Source organism: Mustela nivalis (genome assembly GCF_964662115.1).
Source record: "Mustela nivalis genome assembly, chromosome: 5".
Classification (NCBI taxonomy): Eukaryota; Metazoa; Chordata; class Mammalia; order Carnivora; family Mustelidae; genus Mustela; species Mustela nivalis.
Window position 1 is genome coordinate 14288287 of NC_139024.1, and position 16175 is coordinate 14304461.

Below are 16175 nucleotides of genomic sequence, written 5' to 3' on the forward strand. Positions count from 1 at the left end.
AATGAATACTCATAAATGTTTTTAAATGTCTGTTGATGAGAGTTTTCTAAAGCAATAAATAATCACAGATAACATTTGTAATTCTTATTTAGGCCTCACCAAGAAACTAAAAATAACTTTCAAGCACATCCTATTTTATTAGACAAGTACATGGAAGATTAAATCCACAGTGAGTCCCAATCCTCACTTATAGCACATTATGAGAATTTCAGTTTCCTTCATTAGTAAAACTGTGTTATATAACACATAAAGTTAATTCATTTTTTGGCATATCCAGGTTACATTTCATAAGGAATGGAAAGATCAGGTAATTATTTCGAAAAAATAATCTTCAAGGCCCCTTTCATCTTGCTAATATGTTTTTATATTTTTTTATGTAAGCCTTGACACTTTATTCTTCTAGGAAATCATACTTCAGTGATTTGATAATCATGTTTTCTTAAAATCCCAACATTACATTCTTATAGTACATCACCACTGCATGTAGTAATGTTTTCCTATCTTAATCATCTTAACTGCTGATAATAGGAAGCAGTAACCAGGTCTGAAAAGCTAGTTCGCCTGCACCAAGAGTACCAGAGAGACCTAAAAGCATTTGAAGTTTGGCTGGGACAAGAACAAGACAAGCTTGACCGACATTCCGTCCTTGAAGGCGATGCTGACAGTCACGAGACAACATTGCGGCATCTTCAGGTAAAGTCTCCTTCATCTTAAAGAAATTTTCATTCTGAACATGCAGTTATTATTTTAAGCCATGGGAAGTTAATATAACCTTGAATTGTATAAAGAGCTGAGAGTTATCAAGGGAGATCCTGATTCACAGGATCTCTGTAGTATACTCGTGGAGATCTTTGGTGGGCAATTTAGACAGAGTAGGACTGGGACTTGAGGAATTTGTTCAGCTGTGAAGGCGGCCTCTGACAGCAGCGGCTAATGGTCTAATTTATGGTCCTGACTGGCCCGCCTGCCTGTGACTCCCTAGAGGATGAATTGGCAGTGGATCTTAGCAGCAGGGGTCAATGGAACACGACATTCCTCAAAGTGAAACTGATGACACCATCTAGTTTCAACCAAAAGCTCCCACACTGCTGAAGAAGGAATTAGAAGAGCTAGAAGAAGTGCCAGCATGCGGGGCAAGATGGCAGACCTAGTGGGTAAAGTGCTCCTAACCCTTTCACGTATTTACCCATTCTGCATTTCTTGAAGACCTAATGTTGTGCAGAGACTGCACATAAAGATGATTACAATATATACCTGCCTTCAAGGAACTTGCCATTTAGTGAGAAATGCAGACCTAGAGGCAGATCATTATGTATAATGTGATAAGGAATAGGCTGGTTCAAGGGATCTTAGGGGAACACCTAAGAGAGCCCCCCATCTTACCTAGAGAAATAGGGAGGGGTTAGGAGGTGTCCTTAGAAGAGCCCACCAGGCACACACAGTAGAGAACAGAGAAAGGCCAATGAGACAACTGTGGCACCAGCTGTGCATTGGAATTTACTGACAAGAGTATCAGCCCCGATGAGAACTGGTTCAGGATTGAGCAGGATGTACCTATAACTTGCACAAAGCAGAAACAAGGACTAGGATGGTTACAATCAGCATATAGAATTTCTGGCTATTTCAGAAATGTGGCTTTGGGGGAATGTCTAATGGCAGGAGCACAAGTTTGGGATTAGGAAGTTTGGACTCTACTCCTTGATGGGAGCGGACACTGGATGACTTTGGGCAGGAGAGAACCTCTCTCACACAGTGTCCTCCACAGAGTTGTCTTGAGGAAGGATTAAATGAGATGGGAGCAAGGAGCTCCATTCATGAAATATGTATGAAGCAGAAGTTAAAAGGGTCCTAATTTCATTAGTTTAAGTAAGGATCTAATCCATCCTGTTTCAAAAGAATAGGTATCCCCGTCGGCCACATGTGGTTGTTGTAATTTATTTTACGAGATTTGGCTTTGTTTTTGCTAAATAACCCCTCTCAGCACTTCACTTCAAAATCTTGGCAAGCATCTACCAAGCTCTCTCGCCTTCTGGGTGGGAGCCGAGCCAGTAAGTTACTCGTCACCAGCAGATGTTTCTCTTGTTCTGGTCAGAAGAAAGTATTTCCCTTCAGTCAGTAGTACTGCGGCCCAAACTGATACCCACCTCTCATTTCGCCATGCATTAGTTCTTACATTGTCTTATTTTGAGACAGCACAGACCCTAAAATAAGGAGGGATGATGCTAGTGGTGGGAAAAGGGGCTGGGGAATCGTGATGTTCTACCGCCCAGCAGACCTTCTTCAGCCTCCTGAGGTCCAACAGCTCACCTCGTGGGGATGGGTCAGCTCTGTGGAGCACGATCCCAAGTTATTTTGTGTAAACTGAAGGCCTGATCTGGCTCAGTTTAGAGGTATAGAACATATACCTTATAAAAATATTGAGCCATATTTTTCCTTCAGACTAAAACTTGAAGCATGGGATATAAAAGAATTTACCTAATACAGTGATGATTTGTGTAATAGAGAAAACTTATAAAATAAAGGAAGAATGATATATTGGGAAGATTAATAAATTAGGGTGAGCGCCAGTAAGCCGCAGCCAATGCCCACATGCTTACATTTTCAATAAAGTTTTATTGAGTCACAGCCATACCCATTCACTTATATATCATCTCTGGGTACTTTTGTGCTGAAATGGCAGAGTTTTAAATAGTTGCCGCAGAGAGTGTGTGGCCCTCAATGCCTAAAAAGTTTCCTATTATGTTTTTTTTTTTTTTAAAGATTTTATTTATTTATTTGACAGAGAGAGATCACAAGTAGGCAGAGAGGCAGGCAGAGAGAGAGAGGAGGAAGCAGGCTCCCTGCTGAGCAGAGAGCCCCATGCGGGACTCGATCCCAGAACCCTGAGATCATGACCTGAGCCGAAGGCAGCGGCTTAACCCACTGAGCCACCCAGGCGCCCCTATTATGTTTTATATTACAAAAAAGTTTGCCAATCCTGAATTAAGAGAAAATGTCCACAAACAGAAATTTTGTTCCAATATTCTTAATTACTTTAAAGTTAAGTTTAATTCAGGATTGGCAAACTTTTTTGTAATACAAAACATAATAGGAAACTTTTTAGGCGTTGAGGGCCACACACTCTTACTTGGGAAATGATGTTCAGTGTTAGATACCTGTTTTTTTTTTTTTTTTTTTTTTGCATTGTATAAGACAGAATAAAATAATTCTTGTCTAAGGTGGAGCTCAGGCTGGCACAGGTGACTTGGGTGAGACATGGTAACTCATGCAGGTGTGGACTACGAATGCGGTGTGACAGCCGTGCCTTTGCCCATTCCCCGGCAGGAGCTACAGGTGCGTTGTGCAGAGGGGCAGGCCCTGTTGAATTCGGTGCTGCACGCCAGAGAGGAGGTGATACCATCGGGCATCCCCCAGACTGAGGACCGGGCTTTGGAGTCTCTCCGACAGGACTGGCAGGCCTACCAGCAGAGACTGTCTGAGACCCGGACTCAGTTCAATAATGTAGTCAACAAATTGAGGCTCATGGAACAAAAGTATCAGCAAGTAGATGAGTGGCTCAAAACGTTGGAGAGCAAAGTGAGCGTCAGGACAGGACGTCAGTCCAGCCGGGCAGCCAAGGAGATGCAGTTACATCAGATGAAGGTACAACTCCTGCAAATTCTCGATCTTTGTTAAAGCAACAGTGACCTTGCAGTTTCTTTCATTGAAATATTTAGTAACTTTTTGTCTAAGTTTTACATTTTACAAAATCTCTTTCTGCTTATAAAAAAGAATTACTGTAGAGGATGTTCTGCGACAGCATTTACTAAATAGAATCTTAAATTAGTCTTTAACAAAATGTAATTTAATGAAGTATTTTGTATTTTTTGTATTTTGCATTTCCCATACCCTATTACCTTGTTTTATAAAGACGCATGAATGCTAGTATTGAAATCATTTAAGTTTAATGTTCTGATATGAAATGGCTCTAATGTAGTACATTGAAATAATACTTGATAATTAATTTTTTACTAACTTTTATGCAAATTCAGTAGGCATGATAAAAATAATGCTTAGGCCTTTGGAGTTTTTCTTTTAAAGATTTTATTTATTTGAGAGAGAAAGTGTGTACATGAGCAGGGGGAGGGGCAGAGGGAGAGGGAAAAGCAGACCCCACACTATGCAGGGAGCCTGATACAGGGCTCAGTCCCAGAACTCTGGGATCATGACCTGAGGTGAAGGAAGACACTTAACCAACTGAGCCACCCAGGTGCCCCAGGCTTTTGGAATTTCTTATCCATATTCATCTACTTTAAGATTTATCTAACAGAAGATACAACAATGTATGCCACTCTTTTTTTTTCAAGTTTTAAACCAGTGTAATATATACAGAAAACTATTCAAACTCATAAAGAATAGTTTTTATCATGTTATTATAATACAATTTTTCATGAAGGTTATATAAGACATGTTTTCAAAATTATATCTCAAATATATTCTAAACATACATTGACATCATTTCCTTTTAGGGTGATTATATATATATATATATATATTTTTTTAAAGATTTTACTTATTTATTTGACAAAAATCACAAGTAGGCAGAGAGGCAGGCAGAGAGAGAGGGAGAAGCAGGCTCCCTGCTGAGCAGAGAGCCCGATGCGGGGCTGGATCCCAGGACCCTGGGATCATGACCTGAGCTGAAGGCAGAGGCTTTAATCCACTGAGCCATGCAGGAGCCCCAGATTTTATATATTTTTATACTTTTTTCTTGTAATAAGATCAGTATATACAGAAAAGTGCCCAAATAAGAAGTGTACAGTTTTTACCATAGTGCTATAATAAAATTTTTCATGAAGGTTATATATGGTATGTTTTCCAGAATTGTATCTCAGAATAAATAAATTCTGCACCTACAGTAAAATCATTTCCTATTAAGAAGAGATATATAGGGACGCCTGGGTGGCTCAACTGGTTAAGTGGCTGCCTTCGGCTCAGGTCATGATCCCAGTGTTCTGGGTCCGAGTCCCACATCAGGCTCCTTGCTCAGCGGGGAGCCTGCTTCTCCCTCTGCCTCTGCCATCACTCTGTCTGCCTGTGCTCGCTCTCTCTGACAAATAAATAAATAAAATCTTAAAAAAAAAAAAAAAAAGAAGATACACACACACACATATATTTGCCCAACACAGTTAGGCCTCAGATTGATCCTGTTCCTGTCACGTTTCTGTCATTTCAGAAGTGGCACGAAGAAGTCACCGCATACAAAGACGAAGTTGAGGAAGTGGGAGCCAGAGCTCAGGAGGTGCTGGACGAGAGCCACGGGAGCAGCCGAATGGGCTGCCAGGCCACCCAGCTGACTTCCAGATACCAGGCCCTTCTTCTCCAAGTGCTGGTGAGTGGGCTACGGGCCAGCAGATCTCACCAGCGAATGTTCTCCCTCGCATTAACTTCTGGTGAAGACACACATTTATCAAGAAACGCACTGCTACAGGTCTGTAATTCACTGTCTGATTCTCTTTTTCCTTTTAAAGGAACAAATAAAATTCTTGGAGGAAGAGATTCAGAGTTTGGAGGAATCAGAATTATCCCTAAGTTCCTATTCTGAATGGTACAGCTCTACTCATAAAAACTTCAAGAATGTCGCCACCAAAATTGACAGGGTAGATAAAGCGATGATGGGGAGAAAAATGAAGATGTTGGAGGTAGGTGTGCAGACATGGGGCTTGTCTCTCAGCCTTTTTCCCACACTGCTGTCCCATTTCCTTGCGCAGACATGGTGGGCATGAATGTTTATCCCTGCCCCCGGATGAGTGATGGTCCGTGGCTCATGCTTCACTCCAAATATTCTTATAATCTGTATAAGTCTAAACGCTGGCTTTCAGTTACTTATGATGTGATGTCATCTGAATGACTTAGACTTGGCTGCTTATGTCCGAATTCCAGTCTGACACTTAAATATTAGGAGAAAAAGAAATTATCTCTGGTTCCTGGCACCACGTATTAACAAAAGAGTTTTTACTCCGATCTTTAGGAATTCTAAACGAGAATTTAGTCGTGAGATGAGACGAATGAGAATGAGATGGAAAGAACATCATGTTCTCTGATTTGGAAATGACCTCTTGATGAAGACTTGTTCAAACCTATCTTAAATAAAGAAGAGAAGATTCTGCTTCCTGGCAGATCACCTCTTTATAAAGCTCCAAAAACATGTCTTAAGGGGAAACTCGAGAATGGGGACTCGAAAGCCTTTTCTTTAAAAGGAGAGAAATACTAACTCCCTGTTTGCTTCCTGCTCACTCTCTTCCTCAGGGTTTGCTAAAAGACATGGAGAAAGGCCATGGTTTGCTGAAGTCAGCCCGAGAGAAAGGAGAGAGGGCTCTCAAATACTTGGAGGACGGCGAGGCAGAGACTTTAAGGAAAGAGATCCAGGAGCACATGGAGCAGTTGAAGGAACTGACCAGTGCGGTCCGGAAAGAGCACCTGACCCTGGAGAAAGGCCTCCTCTTGGCGAAGGAGTTCTCAGATAAATACAAAGCACTAACTCAGTGGATATCAGAATATCAAGAAATCCTACACACTCCCGAAGAACCCAAAATGGAATTATATGAGAAAAAAGCTCAGTTATCGAAATATAAGGTAATGTGCTGTTACTCGCTGACGCAGGGGTGGGAAGGTCCCGCACACAGGCAGGGCACGGGAGGAACGTGACTCCTGGTGGGTGTCTACCCGGAGTGGGTGTTGGAAAATATCCTCAACTTGCCCATCCTACTGGTGTGCGTGATGTAGATTTATTTGTCTGGGTATGCTATGTCAGACTTAGTTTTCCGTTCGGGAATCCTATTTGCCTGATACTCAAAGATTGTATCACTAAGTGGAGATCTGCTCTACACCCTGACTCAGGCACAGGGCTGCTGCAGGTACGTCTTCCCGGCATCAGGATCTCACACCTGTCCATTCTCTGCCTGTCATATAGAGTCTTTCCTTCATCTTTTGGTACCAATGCCTATGAGTTGATCTATGGTGAATTGAAAATGAGATACTATATTTGTAAGAAAAGAAATTCTAATTAACCAATGTAGCTAAACATCTTAGAAATTAATTTTGGGGGCACCTGGGTGGCTCAGTGGGTTACAGCCTCTGCCTTCGGCTCAGGTCATGATCTCAGGGTCCTGGGATCCAGCCCTGCATCAAGCTCTCTGCTCAGCAGGGAGCCTGCTTCCTCCACCCCCCGCCCTGCCTGCCTCTCTGCCTCCTTGTGATCTCTGTCTGTCAAATAGATAAAAAAAATCTTTAAAAAAATTAATTTTTGAAAGAATAAATGGTGACATGGTTGTAGCTATATATGTGTCTAGAGAGAGAGATTTCACCTGCTCAAATCTTTGAAAGAATTTGTGGAGGCTTATATGTGGAATAATTTATATTCCAAATTTGACCCAAATTATTAGCAATATTTTTTTAAGATTTTATTATTTATTTGACAGACAGAGATCACAAGTAGGCAGGCAGGCAGAGACAGGTGGGGAAACAGGCTCCCTGCTATCAGGGAGCCCAATGTGGGGCTCGATCCCAGGACCCTGAGATCATGACCTGAGCCGAAGTCAGAGGCTTCAACCCACTGAGTCATTCAGGTGCCCCTAGCAATATTTTATAAGAATTAAAGTGTGATGACTTACCTTGGGGATTTTCATGTGGAAGCTTTTCCCTCCTCTAACCAGTATGTCTATTCCTGTCCCTCATTGTTTAGTTTTTTATTTTTTTTTTTTCACCAAGGGTAGCAGTATGCCTTCGAAGGTGCCACATAAGATCACAACTACTTTGCCCTTTTTCCCCTCAACTGAGTTTTTGTTATATTTAAATAGCACTTTTAACCTATCACAGCGATGTTGCAGCGGGAACCTGTCTCTGTAACTTCACATCCATTTCAAGCTGGTATTAACTTCATGAACTCGGCATCAAATGACATCACCTCACTCCCTTTTGTGTTGCGTTTTCTTTCCCGGGTGGAAGAAGTAAGGTGGAAGCCAGAAACGTGAACTAGGTTAAATTTAGCCAAAGGTAATTCTTTGCGGTGCATCCCTCTTCACGTGAGCTGAGGGCTGTTCGATGCGTTGCTCTTACTCTGTATTTTAAAACTTTAGTAGCCATAAAAATTAGTCTCTAATATCTATTTATAAAATAGACATCGGAGCTTTATTTGAGGTAGGTCGTCTCGCACGTGGCACGGACATAGGCATATATTCACCTTGACCATGGAGATGAATGAACTGGCTCTTTTATTTTTCCTCTTCGAACTTCAAGTCACTTCAGCAAGTGGTGCTGTCCCATGAACCCTCCGTCAGATCAGTGAGAGAGAAGGGGGAGGCTCTCCTGGAGCTCGTGCAGGACGTCACTTTAAAGGATGAAATAGATAAGCTCCAAAGTGATTACAAGGACCTCTGTGGTGCAGGAAAGGTAGGAGAAAACAAATTCAATAAAAATGTGCGCTTTTTTGGGGGGGTCAGAAAGGGGTCTTGCCTTTTTTTTTTCTTTTTTAAATCTATCAGAAAATTAAGGGCTGGTATGAGTCAGTCTTTTTCCTTTTATTTGGATCGTCATTTTAAATGGCATGATGATTCCTTATGTTTTTCCTGTTCCTGGTAATTTTTTGTGGCTGTACCTACCCTGTGAGTTGCATGGGGTTTTAAAAATAAATAAATAAATAAATAAATAAAATAAAAAAATAAAAATATAAAACAGTTCTGAGTAGATTTTTGGCTTGAAATTCATCTCTAATGGGCACCTGGCTTCACAGGAGCATGTCTGCAGCCTCGAGGCGAAAGTCAGAGACCACGAAGATTATAACAGTGAGCTCCAAGAAGTAGAGAAGGGGCTGCTGCAGATGTCAGGCAGACTGGTGGCACCAGACCTCATGGAGACGAGCAGTCTCGAGACAATTACCCAGCAACTGGCCCACCACAAGGTACGCCTCCTCTCTGAAGAGCTGGAGAATGCAGTGTGGTTTTAGCAGCTATGCCCGTGTGTGTGTGTGTGTGTGTGTGTGTGTGTGTATGTGTCTGTCTGTCTGTGTCTGTCTCTGTGTGTGTGTGTGTGTGAGAGAGAGAGAGAAAAAGAGAGAGAGCGAGCGAGCCCATCTCTCAATCACAATGACTGTACTTAAAGAATCAGGTCACAGTCTCAAGAACATCTGATAACAGAATTGCTGAATTCCACATTTCAGTGAAGGAACAACAGTTAAATCCTGGCTTTCATCTTCTGAACACATTGTGGCCTTTTTCCCAGCTAACAGGTTTTTTTTTTTTTTCTTTTCCCCCACAGAATTTAATCTCTATTAAGTAATTTATCAGAGGAAGAGATTATCTGTACTTTAGAAAAGTGGAGCCAAAGATAAGATACAGGGAAAGTAATGGGAAAGGCGGATTCTAGCCCGACTCGGGGGTTCCCAGCTAAGGGAACGCCCCCTCTCAGAGTCTCCCCCTTTCTCTGTTCTGTAAAGAGCAGTGATGAGAGCGGCCCCGTCACAGCTGTTGTGGTCCTCACAGGTGATGATGTGCATGAAAGCATTTTGTAAGCCACGGAGCATGATGCCGATACGCAGTGTTCTTCGCTTTGTTAACATATATTTGTAGTAATTTTATGTGCCAGAGGACAGAGGTCATATGGTGACAATTTTTTGGAGTACTTTTGGTGACCTTAATGGGAAACTGAATTGTAGTCCTGATGTGGTGACATTCTAGTGTATCTTAGGAAAGCCAGGCTTTCCAAGCTTTCTCTAGGCTTCAGGAATCCTTACATGTAGGAGGAAATTTTATTTAGCAAAGTATAGAAAAGTAACTATACAGTGTATTCTATTAGGAATTGAGGAAATGGCCTCAGTCCCCTTCTGATGTGGTAGTTCTGTAACAGCTCGAAGACAAATGGTTCTTTTCCATATGGTGGATATATGATAACTGTTATCCCAGCACCATCGCAAAAGTGACGGACCGTGAGCTGCTGGGGACCACTAGAGTTTCTCTTAAATATACTGATCTATCAACCCAAGAAATCTTATGTTGGAATGTGCCACTTATATTAGTATTGTATAGCATTAAGAAATTAAAGCTTCAGTTAAAAAGTTGATTCCCCACCATAAGGCGTCTGTGAGAGCGCTCACTAGAGATCACGTGAGGGGTTAGTGGTGTGTACGAGCTGGAGTCAGACAGCTCTGGGTCCAGAGGCTGGGGCTCTGACATTTTCTGGTTGTATGACTTTGAGCATGTTATATAGCCTCTCTCTGCTTCAGTCTCCTCATCTGTAGAATGAAGATAATAATATACATTTATCAGAGATGTATATAGTTCCTGGACTATACCAGGTGCTTAAAAAATGTTGCATGGTAAATATTATTTTTATTAGTATAAATACTACTCAGTGTAAGTTAGGTATGATATAAATTACCAATTAGGTATTAGATTAATATATCAGTGCGATATTATATTATTAGATAAATTAAATATTCTTAAATTAGGTTAAATAGTAATTAGATTATTTTAGGTATAAATTATACCAGAATTATAATTTATAGAGCTAAAAAATATATGAACATCCTTTTTGCTGTGAATAACACCATGGAACAGATATCTCTGTAACTATAACTGAGATCAGCCATGAATTCACTCTACATCACCCCTAAATAAGCTAATCCATTAAACTCAATAATTCTTCCCATTAGAGTATCCCTGAATACATACATTTTTTTTTTGTTTGTTAATATGGGAATCAAGACAAATTGCAAAATTCTTTAAAAACATCATTAAACAGTGAAATTACTGATTTTAAACGTTGATAAATTTGAAATTTGTTTGATAAATTCCATAAATGGAATTACGAAAACTCTGTATTTCTTCCATTTCTGCAGGCAATGATGGAAGAAATTGCTGGCTTTGAAGACCGTTTGAACAACCTTAAAATGAAAGGTGACAATTTGATCAGCCAATGTGCAGACCACCTTCAAGCAAAACTAAAACAAAATGTGCATGGTCATCTGCAGGGCACAAGGGACAGTTACTCAGCTATCTGCAGTACAGCTCAGAGGGTGAGTACGCCTGGAACATTCTACAGCGATGATGAATTAAGGAGGAATTCTATACAACATAGAGGTTTTTAAAAGTACCTTTGATTTTCAGTTTTTCAGTTAGTTTTATTGTTTGTCCAGACAGGAAATAAGAGGATAGGTTTCCTAGTTTCCCTGTGGACACGAGAACTATCAGACATTTGATGGATATAATGAAGTGCTGAGTATCAGATACTCAGTTTTACCCAATCCCTTTATTTTGTAGATTGGGTATGAAAAATTTAAAAAAAATTTAATTTTATTTGTTTTTATTCACACACTATCAGTATTTCTAATTTGCCATTTATTCTCCAACACCCAAGTAAGTTTATTCTGGAGTTTTTTACAATAATTAGTTTCTGTTTAACTCTGTGCTGCCTAAGTGCTACTCAAATTTAGTACTTTTATGAATTCATATAGCAACTGGATGGAATTAGTACCAAATTTGAGTTATAATGTAATGGGTGTACTTCCACAAAAATGGAATTCCTAATGTTACAGAAATAAATCTAAGATAAATAACAATTACACTTCTAACAAAAATTGGGTAAAATATGTGAATTGTTTTTTATTATTTTAGAATTTTTAAGTGGCTCCGCAAAAAGTCCCTGTATTTTTATTGTTGGGCTAGCCAGTAAGAAGTGGAGATCTACATGTGACATGGGAAAAATTCTCTGTCTTCATCATGATTTGAAAAAAAAAAAAAAATGCTGGGTGATGCTAGTTGACTTCCTAGACTTGAAAAATTCACTTTTGAAAAGTTAAGAAAAAAGAGCAGCGGAGAGGGGTGGGGAATGGGGTAACTGGGTGATGGGCATTAAGGAGGCACGTGACGTAATGAGCACTGGGTGTCACACAAGACTGATGGGTCGCTGACCACTACCTCTGAAGCCAATAATATATTATATGTTAATTAATTGAATTTGAATTTTTAAAAAAGGAGAAAGAAGGAGGGACAAAGTAAATCTAACAGATAATTGAAAATGATGACACGGAGTGCCCTCCTCCAACAGAGATGATTTTGAACACTTTGTAGTAAGCATTTTCTGCATATTAAGGATTTTGTAAATTAAAAAAAAATGAGTCAATGTTCAAAAGACAAACATGTAGCTTAAAAATAAATTTTTAAAAAACAGATGAAATTCTAAGAACATAATCAGAACCTCATAATTAAAGTGGGTAAAAATGATGAGAAGAACAGCCAGTGTGCAGACCACCTTCAAGTGGGTGGTCTTTTATTTCTGCTAGAATAAGAATAAATAAGAGACAGTACCAATTATCAGATGAAGATGATGAGTTAATAGAAGACAGAAGCAGAATCAGTTACTGTTTCACTTGTCTTAATAAAAAGCCAGGCTAACTTAATTTCCTTCTTTTTTCTTTCTTTCTTACTCTTTTTTAAAATAAAATAGTTTGCTCAGAAAAACATTAGAGGTAAACTTCACATTGATTTCAAGGAGACACATAATAGTTTCACATATGTCTATGGATAAAATGGAAATTGATTGGCTGATTAAGGATCTATTAATTGAATAGACATACTAGAAAATATTTCGATTATTCTGAATCATTATTATTCTGGAACACAGCTTTAAAATGAAATGAGGACATTCAGCTATCCCTTTCCCTGTGTGATAGTTTAGTTACAATTTGACCATATTCTTAAAGCAGAAGCATTTCAGTTAGGGAAGTATCAGTTACCTTTCAGGATATGGTATTTTATCTTTATGTTTAGTTTCTAGGTTCGACAAAAAGTGCAGTGATTATACCATGGGGATTGGGGACTGAAAACCCTCTGATTTATGTCTGACAATTTACTTCAAAGATGTCATTATTCTAACACATTTCTACAGTAACATTAACCCTGCCCATATTCTCTTTCCCTAATCAGGCTATTACATTATAACGTGTGGGTTGAGAAATTATACACTGTCGATGGTCACTGAGCTTCGCAACATTTTGGAACTTATGCAAACTCCTTAGATAGGGATATAGTACTGGGGAGTCCTGTGGGGGAAATTCACAGACTCGTCTGCGTGCTTCACTGGCATCCAGTGATCTTTATAGAGATCAGCAGAGATTTTTTTTTTTTTTTAACACTCTCATAATGACAGCATGATTGTTTTGTCTCAGGTGTACCAGAGTTTGGAACATGAACTTCAGAAGCACGTTAGCCGACAGGACACAGTGCAGCAGTGCCAGGCCTGGCTGTCTGCGGTCCAGCCAGATCTACAGCCAAGCCAGCATCCACCTCTTAGCAGGGCAGAAGCCGTGAAGCAGGTAGTAGACTCCTGAAATTTATATTATGCTGTAATTCATTCATTCAATGAAATTGTATCGAGTACTTATTAGTGCCACATGTGTGCTGGCTCCTGAGAGCATAGAAGTATACATAAGTTTCTTCCTAGCTAGAATATGCACTTGACTAGATCCAAGCTCCTGAGGGCATAAAAGTATACAAAAGTATACATATATATACATATACATACACGTGGGGGCGGAAAAGCTGCTTTAATGTCTTTTCGGGGAACAAGCAGTGCTTGTCCTAGGAGCGCGGTCTGCATCTGAGCTGTGGATTGTTGGTTCCTGGAGAAGAGAACCCTGTTTCAAGTACAGCACATTTACTTTTTTTTTTTTTTTTTTTTTTAAGGAGCCAGATAGTGAATAATTTGAGGCTTTATGGGCTTTGGAGTCTCTGCCTTAGATAGTACAGAAACAGATGAGCACGGCTATGTTCCGGGAAGACATCTTATGGACACTGAAATTCGACAATCTTCACCTGTTAGGGAATTTGGTTTTTTTCTCTATTTAAAAATGTGCAAACTATGCTGAGCTGGTAGGCCATGCAGAAACAGTGCATGTTCTGAGCTTGACTCTAGTCAAGTGCATGTTCTAGCTAGGAAGGTGGACCCAATACCGATGGTCAGCCTGGTAGAAAGAGCGTGGGCTCTATGACCGAGACTTCAACTCTAATAAACTACTCAGCAGGTGACCATGGGTACGTCACTTAATTTCTCTGAGCCTCAGTGGTTTTATGTGTAAAGTGATGATTCCAAGTATACTTATTTCTGAAAGTTATGAAGAAATTCAAACGTCATACTGCAATGCACATGATTTGTAAACAGAAGGGAAGGGTGGTCAATGTCGGAAGACAGTTTGGTCTGTCACCCCTGGGGGGGTAGTCATGCTATTAGTATCAGCCAGCGAAACGGCTGAGCACCATGCAGTGATCGGGACAGCCCCCCAGCAAAAATTTACTTGGCTTCAAATGTCAGGATTTCTGAGGTCGAAAAGGCATAGATGCATGAACCCAACAAACTCAGATGTACAGTCAACTCCCCTGTAAGGTCGTCCATGGGTTGCCCCCCCCCCCACCTCTTTGACCTTTGCGCCTGCTGGGTCACTCAGGTCTTTGCACCGGCTGACCCCTTCTCACCCCATGGTAGGATTTGCTCCCTCCCTGGATTCAGTCCTGTTCCTCAGAGAGGTCTTGGAGGCACATTCTTTCCAAAGTAACAGTGCCTTTTCATCAAAGTTACTTCCCTTTATTCTGCTCCGTGGTATTTCTCACTGCCAACATTGCACTGCATGTTTATGTGTTTGCATATTATCTGTCTCTCTCATAAGAATCCAAGCTCCATGGAGATGAGGGTTTCGTTTGGGGTACTCCTTTGTCCCAGTGTCTACCGTAGAGCTTGCATTCACCGAGGGCGTCTTCACAGAAACACGCCTCTCTGTGTTTCTGTGTGTGAAGACCCACCTGTACCAGCCTTTCTTGGGGTTATGGAAAGGGAAGAGACTGCGTGAACTTTCTGCAGAGAAAAAGAGCCCAGCCATCTGCGTTTTTCCCAAACTCCAGTGAAGTCTACAAATGCATAATGACCTTTTTCCCTTCTGTCTCCAGAATGTGCAAAACCATGTGAAGAAGCAGGCCAGGGCAGGCTACTGAGCCTTTCTCTGAAATGGAAAACACGCTAGAATGGGAGCAGGGAACCTGCAAAGGTTATAGAAGTTCCCTGGGTGTTCCCCTTTCTAGACCCCACAGGCTGATTACCCTGAGAAGCAGCTGCGGGACAAATAGGATCCCTGCCGGTGTGTTTCTAATGCCTTCCTGCAAGTCACGAATGTGTGTCATTTATAACAAGGGTGAAAATATGGAGCATGCCAAGGTTATTTTTGAAATGTCAGCCGAAGATTACAAATAGTACAAATATTTGCTGTCTAAAAATAGCATGTTTCTCTTTCACTCTGACAAGTTTGTTTGGTTTTGGTTTGTTTGTTTTTCCAGGTCAAACACTTCAGAGCTTTGCAGGAACAGGCAAGGACTTACTTGGATCTTCTTTGCTCCATGTGTGACTTGTCAAACCCCTCAGTGAAAGCCACAGCAAAAGACATTCAACAAACAGAGCAAATGGTAAAATGTTTAAAACATCCCATTGGATTTGTCTGTATTATTATGTCCTCTTGCCTGATGCTAGATGGGACAGAAACTGTCTCCTTGGATTATTCTTTCCCTGCTGCTCCTACAGCCATTATAGTAAATAGATATTTGAGTTTCAAGTAAGTCACAGAAAGTAAGCACATTGATGGTACTAAGGCCACCGAACTGGTACTTTGAGCTCCACGGAGCTGCCAATCATCACCTCCTGTTTTCTCCTTAATTACCATTCTCTCTTCTTTTCTGATTTTTCCACTCACGTTTTAATTCTTTTTTGTTCCAACTTTTTCTTTAGGTAATACTTTATATAATATGGCTCCTGATTCTTGCTTTATATCAGGGATGGCAGAGAGCATGCCCTCCGTCAGGACCTTCCTAATCCGCAGGCAGTGCCTGAGGGTGGTGTTGAGAAAGATCCAGAAGCTGTATCTGGGCTCAGTGGAAAAAGGTTGTGAGGGGTTCACAGCACTTACCCACAGCAGATGGCAGCATCTAGCTCACGTGTTGGCCCGTGCTGCCTTCAACTTGTCCAGGCAACATGCTCAGGTTTAAAAAAAAAAACAAACAAAAAACCTGGTTTTGATATTTAATTGACTGAGTATTCACCAAATAGTAAAAGAACATAAAGGAAAAAAGTATAGAAGAAATTAAATAATTCAATAATGTAGA

The 16175-nt window shown here is 40.5% G+C and overlaps 1 protein-coding gene across 26 annotated transcripts in view; it reads left to right on the top strand.

Annotated features, from left to right (window-relative positions):
* Positions 1–16175, top strand: part of SYNE1 (spectrin repeat containing nuclear envelope protein 1) — a 464577-nt gene that overhangs the window by 252822 nt on the left and 195580 nt on the right. For all 26 annotated transcript variants that reach the window (XM_082730051.1, XM_082730052.1, XM_082730041.1 and 23 more), the window contains 10 exons: positions 529–693; positions 3325–3642; positions 5216–5371; positions 5511–5681; positions 6289–6615; positions 8278–8430; positions 8771–8938; positions 10874–11050; positions 13202–13348; positions 15357–15482. In XM_082730051.1, coding sequence (XP_082586177.1) covers positions 529–693; positions 3325–3642; positions 5216–5371; positions 5511–5681; positions 6289–6615; positions 8278–8430; positions 8771–8938; positions 10874–11050; positions 13202–13348; positions 15357–15482 — 1908 coding nt within the window. The remainder of the gene's footprint in view (positions 1–528; positions 694–3324; positions 3643–5215; positions 5372–5510; positions 5682–6288; positions 6616–8277; positions 8431–8770; positions 8939–10873; positions 11051–13201; positions 13349–15356; positions 15483–16175) is intronic.